The 15189-nt window shown below is 54.6% G+C and overlaps 1 protein-coding gene across 2 annotated transcripts in view; it reads left to right on the forward strand.

Moving 5' to 3' along the window:
- The window catches only part of NXN (nucleoredoxin), a 69218-nt gene that overhangs the window by 46801 nt on the left and 7228 nt on the right, over positions 1-15189 (forward strand). For both annotated transcript variants that reach the window (XM_068910503.1, XM_068910504.1), the window contains 5 exons: positions 1007-1124; positions 2632-2765; positions 3243-3343; positions 4160-4266; positions 14118-14297. In XM_068910503.1, coding sequence (XP_068766604.1) covers positions 1007-1124; positions 2632-2765; positions 3243-3343; positions 4160-4266; positions 14118-14297 — 640 coding nt within the window. The remainder of the gene's footprint in view (positions 1-1006; positions 1125-2631; positions 2766-3242; positions 3344-4159; positions 4267-14117; positions 14298-15189) is intronic.

Below are 15189 nucleotides of genomic sequence, written 5' to 3' on the forward strand. Positions count from 1 at the left end.
ACAGGGGGCCACAGGAGGTTATGAAATGCAGACTTCCCCAGCGCCGCGTACACCTGCAAGCTGGGTCTTGCCAGCAGCTGTAGTCTTGTTCCTCTGCATTCCTGTGAGCTTTCTTAGTTTGGTTAATCTTGAAATTATTTGCTAGAAGCATGTGCTGAGAAATGTCAAACTGGAATTGTGTGACACAGTGCCCCACGTCCCTCATTTGGGTGGACCCGAGTTGTGCTGCTAATCACAATGATCAGGAAACGGCAAAACCTAGACCGGGACTTCCGAAGCGTGGCCGCTGCCGCCCGCGCAGCTTTTGTCTCTAGCCGGCAGAGGAAGGCTGCAAGGCTGGCAGTGCATTATAGATGAGCTGTGTTACGCAGCCCCCAGGCTGATGTCAAACCCATTAACCGGGAACAAAACCAGGAAGCCCCAGTTGCAGCAGAATCATGTTTCTGTGTGTTGGCCTGGTTTTTGGCATGGCTGTATCTTGGCAGGGGCTGTAGGTTTGTTTGATGAACATTGAAATGGGAGGGGAGGAAGCAGCCAGGGAAGCATTACAAATTGCTTCAGAGCAGTGGCATTAAAAGTATTTGTGCTTACAATGTCTTCTAAACAAAGAGCTCAGAGTACAGTACAGAGATCATAAATAATGTCCTCATTTTACTTGTAAAGAAGCAAATGCAGTAAGAGAAGAACCTCTTTGCCTATTGCCATGTGGCAAGCTTGCAGTGGAGGTGCGACAAACCGCGATCCTAGCTCCCAGCCCTTTTCACCTTCCCAAAACAAGAGGGTCGTACAAAAGAGAGACGACTCGTCTTAATCAAGTGTTGGAAGTCCAGGCTGTATCAGGGGATCTGGAGAGATGCCTTCAAATGCGTTGCTGAAGCGTCGGCTCCGTTTCTTTGCTTAGCGCTGGCATCTTGTCTGAGAGATGCTAATGCCCAAAACGTTCCTGTTCAAGCTGCTAGGTTTACCTTTTTTCCCTCCCTGTCTTCCCTTCCAATCTCTTTTCCAGCTGAAACTGTGGAACAAGTACCGCGTCTCCAACATTCCTTCCCTGATATTTATCGATGCCTCCACTGGGAAGGTGGTCTGCAGGAACGGCCTCCTGGTAATCCGAGATGACCCCGAAGGTGAGACTTGGAGCCATGTGTGTTGTACTAGCATAGGCAAACAGTTGCCTTTTTATTTTAGCTCACTTGCCTTTGCCTTGGAAGTAAAAAAAAAGGAAACAAGCAACTATTGTCATACTTAACTAATCAAGGTGCTGCATTATTTTCAGCATAAAATTCTCTGCATCGTTCCTGTTAGATCTCGTGTTTTGGTTTTGGTTGTTGAAAAGAACAAAGATTTTTCCCTCCAGGATTTTTGTCTGAAGTGCTAATGAGGAAAAAGTTAGACTAACTGAAACATTAAGTTTAGATTTCCACTGATGGAAGTACATGAACAGACAGACAGAGGGCCCAGGCTTCCCGTAGCTTGGGGAAGAGCACCTTTCCAAAATACTGAATAGGTTTTTATCACGGACATCACAGTCAATTAGGATAATGAATTCCCTCATTATTTACAAATGAGACAGAAAAACGTTACTGTTGTTACTAAATGTTACTACTACACAGCTTTACTGTGCTGAGGGTTAACATTAAATCCGTCGTCTTCCAATTTGTAAAAACCAAAATGAGCAAAATGTGTGCCCTTACTCATAGATTCTGCAGAAAAGTAAACCTGCAGACCTGTCATTGAACTGTTTGCCTGTCAATGCAAATATACTACCAACCTGTCATTTCTTCATGCAAGATATGAAAACAGTGACTAGGTGTAATTCAGGTGGCAGGAACTGTGCAGCAAGTACAAGTTGTGGTCTGAGCCATCTGTTACATTTCCTCATCTCCGGCTGAATATATAGATTGATTGCTCTGGTAGTTGGCAGTAGATGGTTTGGAGCATGTGTTTGTGTGTATACACACATGCTTTCTTTGGGGGCAGGGGGTTAGGATAAGTTCGAGAAGTACCTGCACGTCCAACTTTAGGAAAAAAAAAAAAAAAAAAGCTCGGCGACATGGGGAATTGCTATGGTTAAAGCCTTAAATACGGAGGAATGGGGGCTGTGATGATGAGTCCTGCACCGTCTGCTTCTCAGTTAGTGTAGAATTGCAGCTGGTGAGAAGCAAGGTGGATGGGAGGTGGGAAACGGGCAAAGCATCCTTATCTGTAAATGGCAAATAGTCTGACTGCATTCCTGAACACGCACCGCCTTGCCCTCTGTTGTTAAAACCAACTCTGATAAGGAAAATATACACCATCAGGCACAAAACCAGAAGAGGCTTCCTCAAGCAGAAGTTGTTTTGACATGAGTGAGGGTGCAGTGTACATGTGGGTTGGAGGTGGCCAGGGGGTGTGATGCAGAGCTCGGCTTCCCTGCAGCAGGCGAGGGGCTGTGTGTCAGGATGCCTGCACAGCTGAGTAGCTCTGCACCCCGCTTGGATGGGGAGACACCTCAGTAGATTTCCCATAGAGGTTCCTCTGTATCTTGGCAGAAGATAGGCTGTTTTTCTAGTGAAACTTTTTGAAACTGTAAATGCTTTACATGCATCTTGCTGTTTTATTTCTTTTTCCCTCCTCCATCCCAAACTCCCCTAGGTCTGGAGTTCCCTTGGGGGCCAAAACCCTTCAGTGAAGTTGTTGCTGGGCCTCTGCTAAGGAACAACGGCCAGTCGCTAGATAGTAACGCCCTGGAGGGCTCTCATGTCGGGGTCTATTTCTCAGCGCACTGGGTGAGTAGTAGGCGCTTTGCAGACAACTGGAGTGAGCTTGGGGGCTGGCTTGAGCTCTGGAGATCTCTTCTTCAGCTCCTTTGCAAGGTGACCAGTCCCTGCAGAGCTGGGTGGGCAGTGGGAGGATGAAGATGTTTTGCCGATCAGTGCGTGAGCAGTTAAGACGCTTTGGTGCCTTCGGGAGAAGGCATCAGCATTGCAATTGGACGTCATCCTCAGTTTGCCCTTCAGAGAGGGAGAAGTTTACAGATTTAAAGAGGGAGAGGTTTCACTGGTGACTTACTGAACCAGTGAACTGTTGCCAGAAGCGTCAGGCACTTTCTAGGCAGCAAGGCTGCTTCCTGGCACTCCAGAGAAGATGAGATCATGACTGGCTTTTGATGGTTCACTAGCTCACTGAGACCTGTTTATGAAAGCTGGGTGCGAGTCCAGCCCTCTGACGGGACAGCATGCTCACGTGTGCGTTGTATTTTGCAGTGCCCACCGTGCCGAAGCCTCACGAGGGTCCTGGTGGAGTCCTACCGGAAAATCAAGGAGGCGGGTCAGAAATTTGAGATACTCTTCGTTAGTGCAGACAGGTAACGAAGCACTAATGCTCTGTGCAGGTGGGGCTGGCTGCCCAAAGCTGAAAAGGTCTGTGCCTCGTGGAATACGAAGATGAGCAGAGCAGGGTGTTTGTGCTGCTGAAAAACCTAGGAAAACCTTGTGCCTCGGAGTCGAGGAGAGCTGCGAATGACTGCAGGCAGCTCAGGGCTAGTTCTGTCCTGCGGCTCGTTCAAGCAGTCTCATTTGGGGAGGACAATGTTCCAAGTATGGGATGAGGTCTTAGATCAGACAGTAAAATCACTCTCAGAGGAGTGCAGGGACCCGCTGAAGACTGAGGTTTAGGCATTAAGATGGCAGGGGAGGAAGGTGATAGTGCTGGGGGTTTATCTCTGTGTGCTAGACCAAGTTGGCTCTGGTATCAGAAAGGCTGTCTGAGTCCTTCACGCTCTGCCCTGCGGAGGAGAGCTGAAATGGGCGATCAGCGAGGACGGCCCTGGGATGGAGAGCAAGCTCTGTCCGCGGAGCAGCTGTTTATTTTACTTTGTGGCTTGTGGGTCTGAGATCTGAGAGATGCTTGAGCCGCTGCTGTCACAGCGGGTTGACATTCAGATGCCCGGGAGAGTTTGAAGTATTTTATTGGAAAAAAATGCGTTGCAGAGCCCTTCCAGAGGGACCGAGGGCTTTAAATGTGGTACAGCTCTCCCCATGTTTGTTCCTGCCGGCAGTCCTTACAGGTGGGACTCGGAGTGGAGAAAGGTCTTTGCAGGCCAGCTGCTCAGTGAGAAAAAAAGAGTGTGGCAGGTAAAGGGGCTGCAGGCCGGATCCCATGTGCTGTTCCCATTGCCCAGGTCAGAGGACTCCTTCAAGCAGTATTTCAGCGAGATGCCCTGGCTAGCTGTCCCGTACGCTGATGAGGCCAGACGATCGCGCCTGAATCGACTCTACGGCATACAAGGTAGGAAAGGCCCTGCTGATGCACAGCTCTCCTTTAGGTTGGTTTTGCTGAATGTTTGCAATGTCTCCTCTTGTTTAACTAAAACAAGAAAACAGCCGAGCAGAGCAGAGTGCCCCAGGCAGAGCTGCTTCATGTTTCTGCTCTCCGCAAACTCACATTCCTACCACCTGCCAGGCAGGCTGTTAGTTGAAACAGGACTTCCATAAACAACCTAATTCTTCCTGGAAACTTGGAAGCTGTTTTTGGCTTGGATGTTTTCTGCCTAATTATTGATTTATTTGTTTTGCTTTTACTTGAAGGTTTAAATTTCATTTTCTTGCTGTTTTATGCAATGCAGAGGCAAGCCATCGCTCTCTGCAGAGGCTGAGGAAGATGGCATCTGGTTTATGTTAGCGACATGAGTTACAGAAGAGCGCGTGTTTGATGTAAGCCATGGCTTCGCCTTTACTGTGTGTGTCAGTGCCAGAATTGCAGCAGCCTTGGCTGCTCCGAGGGGCAGGGGGAGAGACCCCGTCTGGGTGTTTTCAAAGTGTCCTGAAGATAAGAGCTCACAGCAGCCCTTCCCCCCTTGGGACTGACACACTGTTCTTGCAGGGGACCAACTGCAGCGGACTGCGGTGTAAGGTAAATAGCTGGCAAGGAAGTCTTCAGTGTGTACGCGCAGTTTCTCCCTGTGCTTAAGGGACTGGAGGATTTGGAGCCTCCAGTCTTGCTGGACGTTGTGTGTTTCTCCTCCGCTTCAGCGCAGAGTCAGTCGGATGGGCGCAGGCTGACAGAGGGTCCAGGTGATGGTGGGCTGCAGGCTGGAGGGGCCAGAGGAGGAGCAGCGTTGCCAAAGGTGGCCAAGGGCCTGAGGACATGGCTGGACCCTCCTGGTCGTCACTGCGTGCCTTCCTGGCTTCGCCTGTGTCGCTTCTGCGAAGCCTGAGCAGTGAAAGGGTGCCAGAAAGACACGAACCCTTCAGTTTGGATTATTCATCCACGTTGGCATTGATACGATAGTTTCCCTGGTTTGAGCATTTGGCCGAAGCTCAGCGGGCAGGAGAAATGATCCCTCCTTGGAGTCCTCTCCAAAGAGCCCTTCTGGGGTGAGCTCAGGTGCCGTTGCTGTGCTCTGTTCTCTGACCTGAAACCAAGAATAACTGTTAGCCTACTTTAAATAGCCAGCAGTGTGCTTCTTAATTACCTTCCCATGAGGCAAAAGCCTTCCGGTTTCATCTGTCTTTCCCCCGGCCTGTTTGCAAACCTCTCCAGCGCTGGTTTCGGCCGCGCTGCGCAGGACGGCTGCCAGTTTCGCTGGGACATTCTGTAAATAAGGTGTCCAGACTTGGACACTGCAGCGCAGGCGTGCCGTAGCCAGGGAAACGGGGACAACAGCTTTCCTTTCAACGCCAGCCGCTGTCTCCTTAAATGTCTCTCGTTGTTGTGTGCTGACCTGAAAACGTAAATATTTGCTGTTCCCCTGTGCCCTGACCCTCTTCCCCGGTCAGAGTAGCTCCCATATTACCCCTTCGTCTGAACTCGGCGGCGGGACTGCTTCTCCAGGGCCACGGACCCTGTGGTTTGGACGGTTTGATGCCAGCCGCTCTGCTCCATGTGTCCCGGTTCCTCTGTACGGTGGGAGCGTCTCTGCCAGGATGGGCCGTGACCCTCTGAAGCGTGGGGGCAGGCTCCAGCGCGCGCCCTGCGCGGAAGGCAGCGCAAGGCCTCCCCGTCCCACCTCCTCCCCGCGCCGGCCTCTTTGCCAGGCGGCGCGGCAGGGCTGGGCTGGGCTCGGCGCCCGCCCGCGCGGCAGCCCGCGGGCCGAGCGAGCCCCCAGCGGCGCGGGAGAGGCGACCGTCGCGCGGCTCCCCGGAGGCGAGGCGGTGGTTCTCCGTTCCCCCCCGCCAGGCAGCGGCTCCTGCTTCCCCGCGCTGTTTCGGGGCCGCGAGCGCGGCGCCGGCAGGAGCCCGCCTGTCTCCGGGCAGAGCTTGCACGGCGGCCACCACGCTGGCCGGATCCAGGGCTTTCCGCAAACCGAGCGAGATGTCCCGGGCTCATCTCATCTCCGCTGCTGGGTATCCCACCCGAATGAAAAGGAGGGTCCATGTAATCTGATCTGCCTTTCCCAAAATGGATGGCTTTGATGCTCTCAAACATCCTACAAGCCATCTGTTGCTGCCTCTCCGAGTGCTGCGCCGACGGACCCGAGGCAGCGAGCGACCCACTGGCCCGCGTGCGAGTCCAAGGTGACGTCGCGGTGGTTTCGTGCAGTCCCTGCGTTTTCCCGTCACTGTTTTTCTGATCAGTGTTACTGATTTCGTCTCCAGGCTTCCTCAGCCTTTGTGCGCGTAGCGTGCATCTGCCCTGTGCCCTAGCAAACGCCTGGTCGCCCCGTCTCTTCCGCCTCTCCCTCGCTGGTACACACAAGCGTGTCCTGTCGGGATGCGGCGGTAAAATCCTCCTGGTCAAATGCTGGTGCAAAGAAACAACTTCCTGCAGTTGCCAGCCTTTCTGTTCCTCTGCCTTTCTAGTGGTCCTGTTGGCTTTTTCCTTTCTGTGAATCTCCGGTAAAATCTCAAAGCGATACTGGTCACCTCGGACGTCCTGAGGTGCGCTTGTTGACGCGCCTCCAGTTTTGCTCTGTAAAAGCCTGCTTGGCTTTCCCTCTTCCCTGTAAGACTTGAACGACCCTGCGTCGTTCATTGTGGCTGTTGTCATTCTCCGTCGGTGCGGCCGGCCGGCGCGCCGGGTAACGCGGAGCAGCCCCCGAGGCCCGTGCGCGGGTCGGTCTCCGCAGCGGGCTGTGCGGGGAGCCGGGAGCAGCCCCTGCGCAGGGCGCGTGTGCGCGGGCTGCCTTTCCCACTGCTTTCCTAAGGCTTGCACAGGCCGTTCCTGGGGCTGAAATAACAAGAGAGCTTGTCTTCTCAAACGATTTAAGTTCCTGAGTGGTGGAAAGCAGCAAGATGGGCAGCTCTCTTGTTGTTTTAGTCCTGTGTTGGCCCCTACAGCATTCAGAAAAAACTAGTGAAAAACACAGGTTGAGTTGCTTTATTTGGGTTTGCTTGAATGCCTCTATTCATAACCCATGCGGAGTCGGTGGGTTGTGCCGTAGCCACCTGTATTGAATTGCTTCTGGGTGCAGCTCTATCTTGAGAGACTCGTTTCTTGTATCATGGCTGTTGAGAAGTAATTCTCCATTGGGCGTGCTGCTCCCGGGCTGCGGGGTAGCTGCCCGAGATGAAATCCCTTAATGTGAGCTCTCCTTCTTGTGGGACAGGGGGCAGTAATAAAATGTATGCCCGAATGGGAATTGCTCCACGTTGCGGTACGTCTTACGAGAGATAATGGGAATTGCTCCATGTTGCTGTACATCTTACAGGAGATTTTGGGTTCTGGAAAATCCACCGTGGACTCCATCACGGCTCTCTGGGCCTTGCAGTCAGCTGGGGGGACTTGAAAAATCTGTTGTTTCCTCCCTGCCCTGGGCTTTGTTCCAGACCCCCCCAGGTCACTCCTGCTGCCCAGCTGGTGGGAACAATGTGGACATTACTGTTAGGAGAGGTTTCCTGTACCGAATTCCTAAACCTTTCTTCTGAAGGGATGACAAACCAACAAAATCCCCAACCTGCGCTGCAGTTGGTGTATTCTCCTGGCGTTTTGTTCACAGTGATTTGATTATCCAGCCAACAGATTTAATGCAGATAAGATTTCCATGTCAGATATGAGTTTTAAAATATAAATAAATAAATGTATTGTCAAGCTCAGTAACAAATCATTTGGCCCCTATGTTTTCATAAAAAGCTAGCCCTGTGGGAATCAAATCCATTTTCTAATGCATGAACTGAAACTGAGCCCATCCATGCTAATTCTAATCTGCGCTTATACAATATTCATTGCGGAATATCTGATTTATGATTCTTCTTGATAAGTAGCTTCTGGCGTTACGACTCACAGCAATTACCAAAGTCCCCGAAAGGCACTGAAGAAATAAATAGTGGATGTTGAGTAGGGGCTCGTGTGTGTGTCTAGGAGGGGAAATATCTGGGTTAGCAGGTGTGAGATGGGTTTGCCTGTAGGGACTGCTGGGCAGGGATGGTCCCCGGGCCTGCTGGTCTGCATCTCCTGCAAATGGGACATGTTTGGTATTTGCAGTAGGAAGTTTTAGCAGCTGGGTGTTTTGCTGTGTGTTTGCATCTGCAAATTGGGTAAAGTCTAAATGCTTTGAATAGTACATGAAATCACTGATCACTCTTGCAGAATAATCAACGTGTCAAAATCAGGCCCTTAGATTTCCCAGGTCAGCAAAGCTCATTTGAAATCCTTTCTGTGGTACGTTGGGTTTGTCAGGGTGCCTGGCAGAAGGACGCACAGGAGCGGTCGTGGCCCCACTGAGGATGAACCCGCGTTTCCTGGGGCACAGGCTGTCTCCCCGTCTGTTTCAGATGTACAGCGCAGATCTGGAGAGGACTAAAAGGCAGGCATTTGGGATGGGAACCATAAAGGCATAAAGGTCCCAGACTGGTGGGATGCTGGTCATCATGTACTTCTTTTGGCTTCAGGAATAGTTCTTGATACTCTGTGTCTTGCAGGATAGGGCCGGAGTGAGTTTCCCAACTCCTTCCACCCTCTTTAACCTGTTCCTGACCTGGTGCTATCATGAATATCAGCAGGTAATGAATAAAGCCTTTCTGTGATTTAAAATCACTTTCTTGGCATACCCGCAGGATTTGTAAGGCCAGCCGGCGCAGCACGGCGCTGTGCTGTTCGGAGGGCCGGCGCGGGGCGGGCAGGCTCGCGCATCCCGAGGAATGTGAAGCAGCGCTGTCTGGGCTGGAATGAGGGGAATGTAACCGCGCCGGGACGCGCAGGCAACCCTGGCGCGCCCAAATGGCCGTGTATTTCCTAGCGAAATACCTAGAATCCAGAAGGCTTGTGAGTAACCCTCTGTTTTACAGGCATGTGCGCGGAGTCTGGCAGTAGCTGCAGGGGAGAGCGCGTTCATTCCTCCCTGCACAGAAAATGCCTCTCTGGAGTATTTCTAACAAATGAGCTTTAAAATGATTCTTTGGGCTGAAAGGGAGAGGTGAGGGCAGGAGGATTAGAGTTGCCTGAGTTTGCCAGTTGTGATTCAGCGGGTGTTGCTGGGTGAAGGAGGAGATGCTCGATAGCGATCAGATCGCTGCCTGAGCGACGAGAAGTGGACAGGGAGCTTGACTCGTGACCCCTCTCTCTAAGGGCCTGATATCACATTTTTTCCCTCTTCCTTCCTTTTGGGATGTTGCTTTGCCTCCTGGATGAGAGCGCAGCACTCTTTCCCAGTGCAGTCACCACCGTGAGCTGTTTCTGGTGCTGTTTTGATTTCCTGCTTTTTGGTCTCCCACTCTTTCTGCAGAGGTGGGGACCACAGGCAGTGCAGGCATCCTCCTCCTCCTCCTCCGCTGCAGGAGCCGCTCGTGCCAACGGTACCGAGCGCCCGCCTGCCTCCCCGTGCCCGCTGTGTCCCGGCTGCTGGGCCTGACCGCTGTCTGAGAGCTGCCGCTTCTCCTTCCTGCGGGGATCCAGGACTCCAGGCTCACACCCCCACTTAAATCGTTGTGCTCCCAGCTGGCTTGCTCGGTGCTCCCAGCTGTCCAGGAGAATGGGACAACTGGGCTCAGACTGCAGAGTCTTTCTCCAGCTTCGTGGATGTTCGTTTGCTGTTTTGCTGGTGCTGCAATGTTCTGCTAGGCATTGAGGCTACCAGGCAGCTGTGGTCGTGTCCTGGCCATCTCGGCTGTGTCTCGGGCATTCCCTCCCTCCCCCCACCCCAAAAGAAAAGGTTGCTGTTTGTGTGCGGATAAGAGGTCTCGGTGGAAACTGCTTTCCCAGGACGTAGCACTGGCAGAAGGGCTCTGTTAGCGTAAAATGAAACTTTCCTACGCAAAGATCAGGTACGTCCTGGAAGCAGCATCCCTGACATGCGACACAATTCGTTCCCCAGGGGCTTTGAGTTGCGTCGCAGGGGCTTGCTGCAACTGCCGGGCTTGTGCACTGAAAGCCTCACGGATGTTTTATCAGATTGAACAGGCACCAGCTGGTGTCCGCCCTGTGCCGGTGCCAGCAGGGCTGGGTCTGAATAGGTGACTTGTGCGAAATCTCTGCTGCAACTGCCTTCACCTCGCTTTGTTTTACCCAGCGAGCCCTGGAGGCCAGAGGCCACGTGCGCACTGCCAGCCTGCTGAGCCAGCCAGCCCGCTACGTTTTTAATGAAGTCTCCTTTTCTATGCCTGACAGTTTGACTTGTGCATCATTAGGGCAGAGTTGCAGCCAGTCCTGATACAAAAAGCAGAAGCTCTTTTGCATGTAGTGGCATCGCATCAGTTTCTGTGGAGACAAACGCAGACCTGTTGAGCTAAATCCAGCTTCTGAAGACAAGCTCCATGTTTGCAAACCCTGCCCCTGTGCCGGGGTGCTCGCCCTGCGCTGGTCCACCTTTGCGTGCAGCACACGCGGACCCTCCCGTCAGCTCCGTCAGGCTCGCACAGATGCTTTCAGCTCTTGTTCTGGGTAAAATGTTTCCATCGACTTTGCAGAGGGCAGAGCTCCATCCGAGTTTGGGCAGGGAATGCACGTGAGTGAGGCAGCACAGTGCTCCTTCCTGGGAGGGTTAGAGGCAGAGCGTTCTTGCTGTGCTCCTGCAGCGGTGAAGTATATGCTTACAACTTCCTGGAAGACTGTTCTTAACACATCTGCTGCAGCCAGGCAGGATGAATTAAAACACCGATAAAGCTGCATCCACAGCAACCAAAGTGCGATCATCCTCCTCCGAAGCAAAATCTGTTAGCAATTGTAAGGAGATCTTCCTCTGGCCTCCTCTTCCCACACCCTGCCGTGTTTCCAGGTGCTTGTTGTAGCACGCTCCCCACAGGGCTTCTCCTTTAGGACGGGGCTTTCCAGGCCCCGCAGCTCTCTGGACGAGATGGTGCTTTGCCCCAGGGTCAGAACCGTCCTCTGACATCCCCCACCCCGTCCTGCGCAGGGCCTTTATCCAGTAGGTCCTGGACCCTGTCCCAGTGTGCGTGTAGGGAGGTAGCTAGCTGATTCCTCTCTGGTTTTCTTCCAAAGAAAGCCGAATACATGTGGTGCCCCTTTCCCAGGGGCCAAAATTTTTGAAGCGAGTAACCCGGGACCTCCGTCCCGCAGGCAGAACGAAGGGCGGCTGGTCGGAGCTGCGTTAGGGTTGAAGGAGGCGTGCTGCACTCGCTAATGAGCAGCTCTGGGTCCCTGCGGGGGAAACGAATTTGGTTTCGTGCCAGCAATCTTCAGGCCAGCACCGATGTGCGAGGGAATCTTCTCTTCCTCCGTTTATCCCCCGCGCTCTTCCCCGGCAGCCCCGTACCTGCCTCCCTCCCGGCTTCCAGGCCCGGCAGGCTGCCCTGAGAGCAGCCCAGGGTGGCCCAGGTGGGATTGCCCTGCCAAAGTGCTGCTTCCAGCTGCAGGTTGGTCTCGCAGGCTTGGGAGCTGGCAGCTGGGCGCTCAGCGAGGCCGCAGCAGCAGGACCCGGGCCAAGCGGCAGACGCTGCGTGCCTGCCGCGAGGGGAGCGGTGGAGGGCTGCGGACTTGGCGGTGTTTTCCCCGCGCAGAGGCTGAGCGAGGTGGGTTCCAGGTTTCTTCGCAAGCATCGCGCATGGTTTGATCAGGTAGCCGCAAGCGGCGGCGGCTGAGATGGGGCGCTGCCCGGAGAGACTGGCTGCTTCCGACTGCCCAGCTGTGTGAGCGGTGTCGCCCAGCTGGTCCGTAGCAAAGTCTCTTGGTGTTAATGAATTTGATCCATAACTCAAGGCGAGCGGGGGGCCAAGGGGAGGGAGCTGCGCCTTTAACTCAGCAGCCCTCGTGGTGATGGTGGGGGGCTGTGATTTGGCACCAGGACGCTGCAGGTGAGGCAGGACTGTTGCGCTCGCCCTGAATTATCTCGCTGTCGTGGCGCATGCCTGCGGCTCGCACCCTTTTCCTCCTCGATCGCGGGCTCTCTGGGGCGAGGGCAGCGCTCGGCGTGGTGTCCTGCCCTGCCTGGCCCAGCAGCGCTCTCGGGGGCTGCGGGGCGCTGAATCGTGCAGGCTGGAGCGGGCAGCGCGAGCAGCAGTCGGAGGTAACGCACAGCTGGCGCTGCACCGTGCCAACCCGTCCGGGCGGCGTTTCTCATAACCTAGGAGTCAGCTCTGAACTAATAATAAAAGGTGAAATAATTACCGGCAAAACGGATTTGAAATCCAGGCGGTGGGTGTCCAGCAGCTCTGGAGCCCCGTGCCTGCGGAGGGCCGTTTCCTTGTCACCGCAGCGCTTCCCAGATGTGCCGTGCTGGGTCCAGGAGCAGTTGTTAGGGCACAGTAATCGGGACTGGGCTCTCAGTTCGGGTTCCTGTGTGCTGGGGCCGTGGCCGAGGCTCCGGGAAGGAGGGAGGAGCAGCACAAGTAATACCCAGGTCCCTTTCCTCCCCCAGTCCCTCTAGCTGCTGGCAGCCTGCAGCTCGGGAGTTGTGCAGCCGAGGCTTACGGCTTTGTCCTTGGGCTTAATAGCCCTTGGTGGTTTGTTTTCTCATGAGAAAAATTTGAACATGCGTATGACTTAGAGGAGAGCTTTCCTGCTAGCTGCGCCTGGAACAGGACCGGGGTGGCATCTGGGAGGCGGCGACCGCTTCAGCCTGGCGCTTTCCGCTCGCTTTGCCGCAGTGGAGGTACAGGGTTGCCGACCAGGACGCGGCGGCCTCGAGCTCAGCAAAATTCTCGTTTTGCAAGCTCCGTCCCACGGCTGCACGCCCGCCTTCCCCCGCTGCATGCGGAGCTGTGGCTCCCCCGCGGCCCTCTCCGCTTCCGCCGGGGCCGGCCGTGCCGAGGGGAGCTGCCGGGCCAAGGGCCAGAGATGGAGGGGCCATCACGAAGCAATTGTAGCCTTTGAAAATGATGTCTAACAATATGGCATTAATAAATACAAACCATGCTCTAAGGCTTTACGAGCTCAAGTCCTCCCACAGCCGCCCTGCTAATTCTCCGCTCTGTCTCGGCTCGCGGAGGCGGGCGCTCCTGCTCGGGTATTCGCAGCAGGGCCCTGAGCGGTTGGCAGCAGTCCTCGCTAGGTGAACGTAGCTAGCGCTGCGCAGCTGCCTCTTGGTCCTCAGGCCTTTCTTCGCCCGGGGACGTCGGGTGTCTGCCTCGCCAAGGCCCGAGCGCTGCGGAGCAGCCTCCAGACCACCTAACGGTCATGACTCGCTGGACACATCTGTGCGCTGTGACTAGGGCTGGGCAATCATTTGTGAGTGCTGGAAAGGGTGTGGGGCATGGGGGAGTCACGGAGGGTTTCTGTATGGGTTTCTGCTGGGAAGGAGCACGCCCTGCTTCCTGGCCCCTGTTGTGTGCAGTCCGTCTGCTGGAAAGATTCGCACTCACGGCTTTGAGCTTGGACCGAGCAGAGCCGGGGCTGGTAGTGTTTGCCTGGCCGCTCCTGCTCCTGCCTTGCCTGCTGGAGGAGCTTTTTGTCCAGGTACTCTGCAAGGTGGGATGAGCTTTCGAGGAGGGTCCCTATCTGGTGTGGTGCAGTTTGCCTCCGAGAACATCCATGCCAGACAGCGGTGACCTCTCCACACTCGGATGGGGAAAGGAGGGCAGTGCCATAGCCTGTCTCCCAGCTTCTGGTTCTGGCTCCCAAGTTACAGTGCTCTCCTGGGGCAGAAACAGGATCCAGGGACCCAGCTTCCCAGATCACGCATGAGCTGTAAAAAGAGTGTGGTCCCTGGGCTCCTGCCACGACCAACTAGAAAACATCCTTCTTCCCCACGCCCTCTCGTTCCCAGGTTAGTACTTTGGCTGATCCCCCTGGTTTTTCTTCCGTTGCAGGCATCCCGACTCTCATCGTGCTGGACTCCAAGGGAGACGTGATCACGCGGCAGGGGCGAGTGGAAGTGCTGAACGACATCGAGTGCCGGGAGTTCCCCTGGCACCCCAAGCCCGTGCTGGAGCTGACGGACTCCAACGCCGTGCAGCTGAACGAGGGCCCGTGTCTCGTTCTCTTTGTAGGTATGGAGCGCTGCTGGTTTCAGAGCAGAGGCTTTGCCTGAGAAGGGGTCTGGGTTACCCGCACACTCGGTTGGAGCCATCCAGAAGGCCATCTAGCCCAGTAGCCTGTTTGTGGTGGTGACGGTGTCTGTGGGAAGTGGCATCTGCCCGGACTTGCTCCCCTGTCCAGAGAGGCCGTGGGGAAACAATGGACTGCATGAGAGCAGCTTGTCAAATCCCCATCAGGCATTTGAGGGGGGCCGACAGTCCTGGAGCCTTGCTGCACCAGAGAAATAGGCTATTGCAGCCTGCAGGGATCGGCCAGAGCCATGCCCGTGGCATAGCCTGCCCATGCCTGCGTTTCTCCTGCAGCTCCAGCCCTGTAGTCTGAGGGATTTGGTGGAGTAGCAATTTGCAGTGGAGAGGAGCTGTCATATAAAAGATGCTTCAGCGGTGGCTGTGGAGAGGAATGCTAATTAGGTGTTGAAGAGAACTAGCAATGCACCACGGTCGTTGGTGGTGTTTGAGATGAGAAAGGGCTTTTCTGGAGCAGAGACTCCGAGCACACACGAGGTTGCGGCTGAGGCAGAGGATGGGTCGGAAGTAGCCCTAGAAGGGATTGCGGTTGGTGCTGGGAAGCACAGTTCAGGGCCTGAATTCCTGGGCTGAGCGAGGCTGTGACCCACAAAGGATCATCTTGCTTGCTCTGCTGATTCTCGGATATTCCCTCTCCGTGGGAAGCTGGCTTTTCCCCAAAGCTCGTGTCCCTCTTCCACAGTCAACCCCCACATGAAGCTCAGTTGTGATTGGAAACGGGCCTAGAGCTCATCCTAAGCGCAGCTGGGTTGTTCCCGGTCGCTTCCCTTCACATGACAGATGGTCAAATTATGCCAGTGCCTTGGCTCAGGTGGTC

Source organism: Struthio camelus, chromosome 16 (genome assembly GCF_040807025.1).
Source record: "Struthio camelus isolate bStrCam1 chromosome 16, bStrCam1.hap1, whole genome shotgun sequence".
Lineage (NCBI taxonomy): Eukaryota > Metazoa > Chordata > Aves > Struthioniformes > Struthionidae > Struthio > Struthio camelus.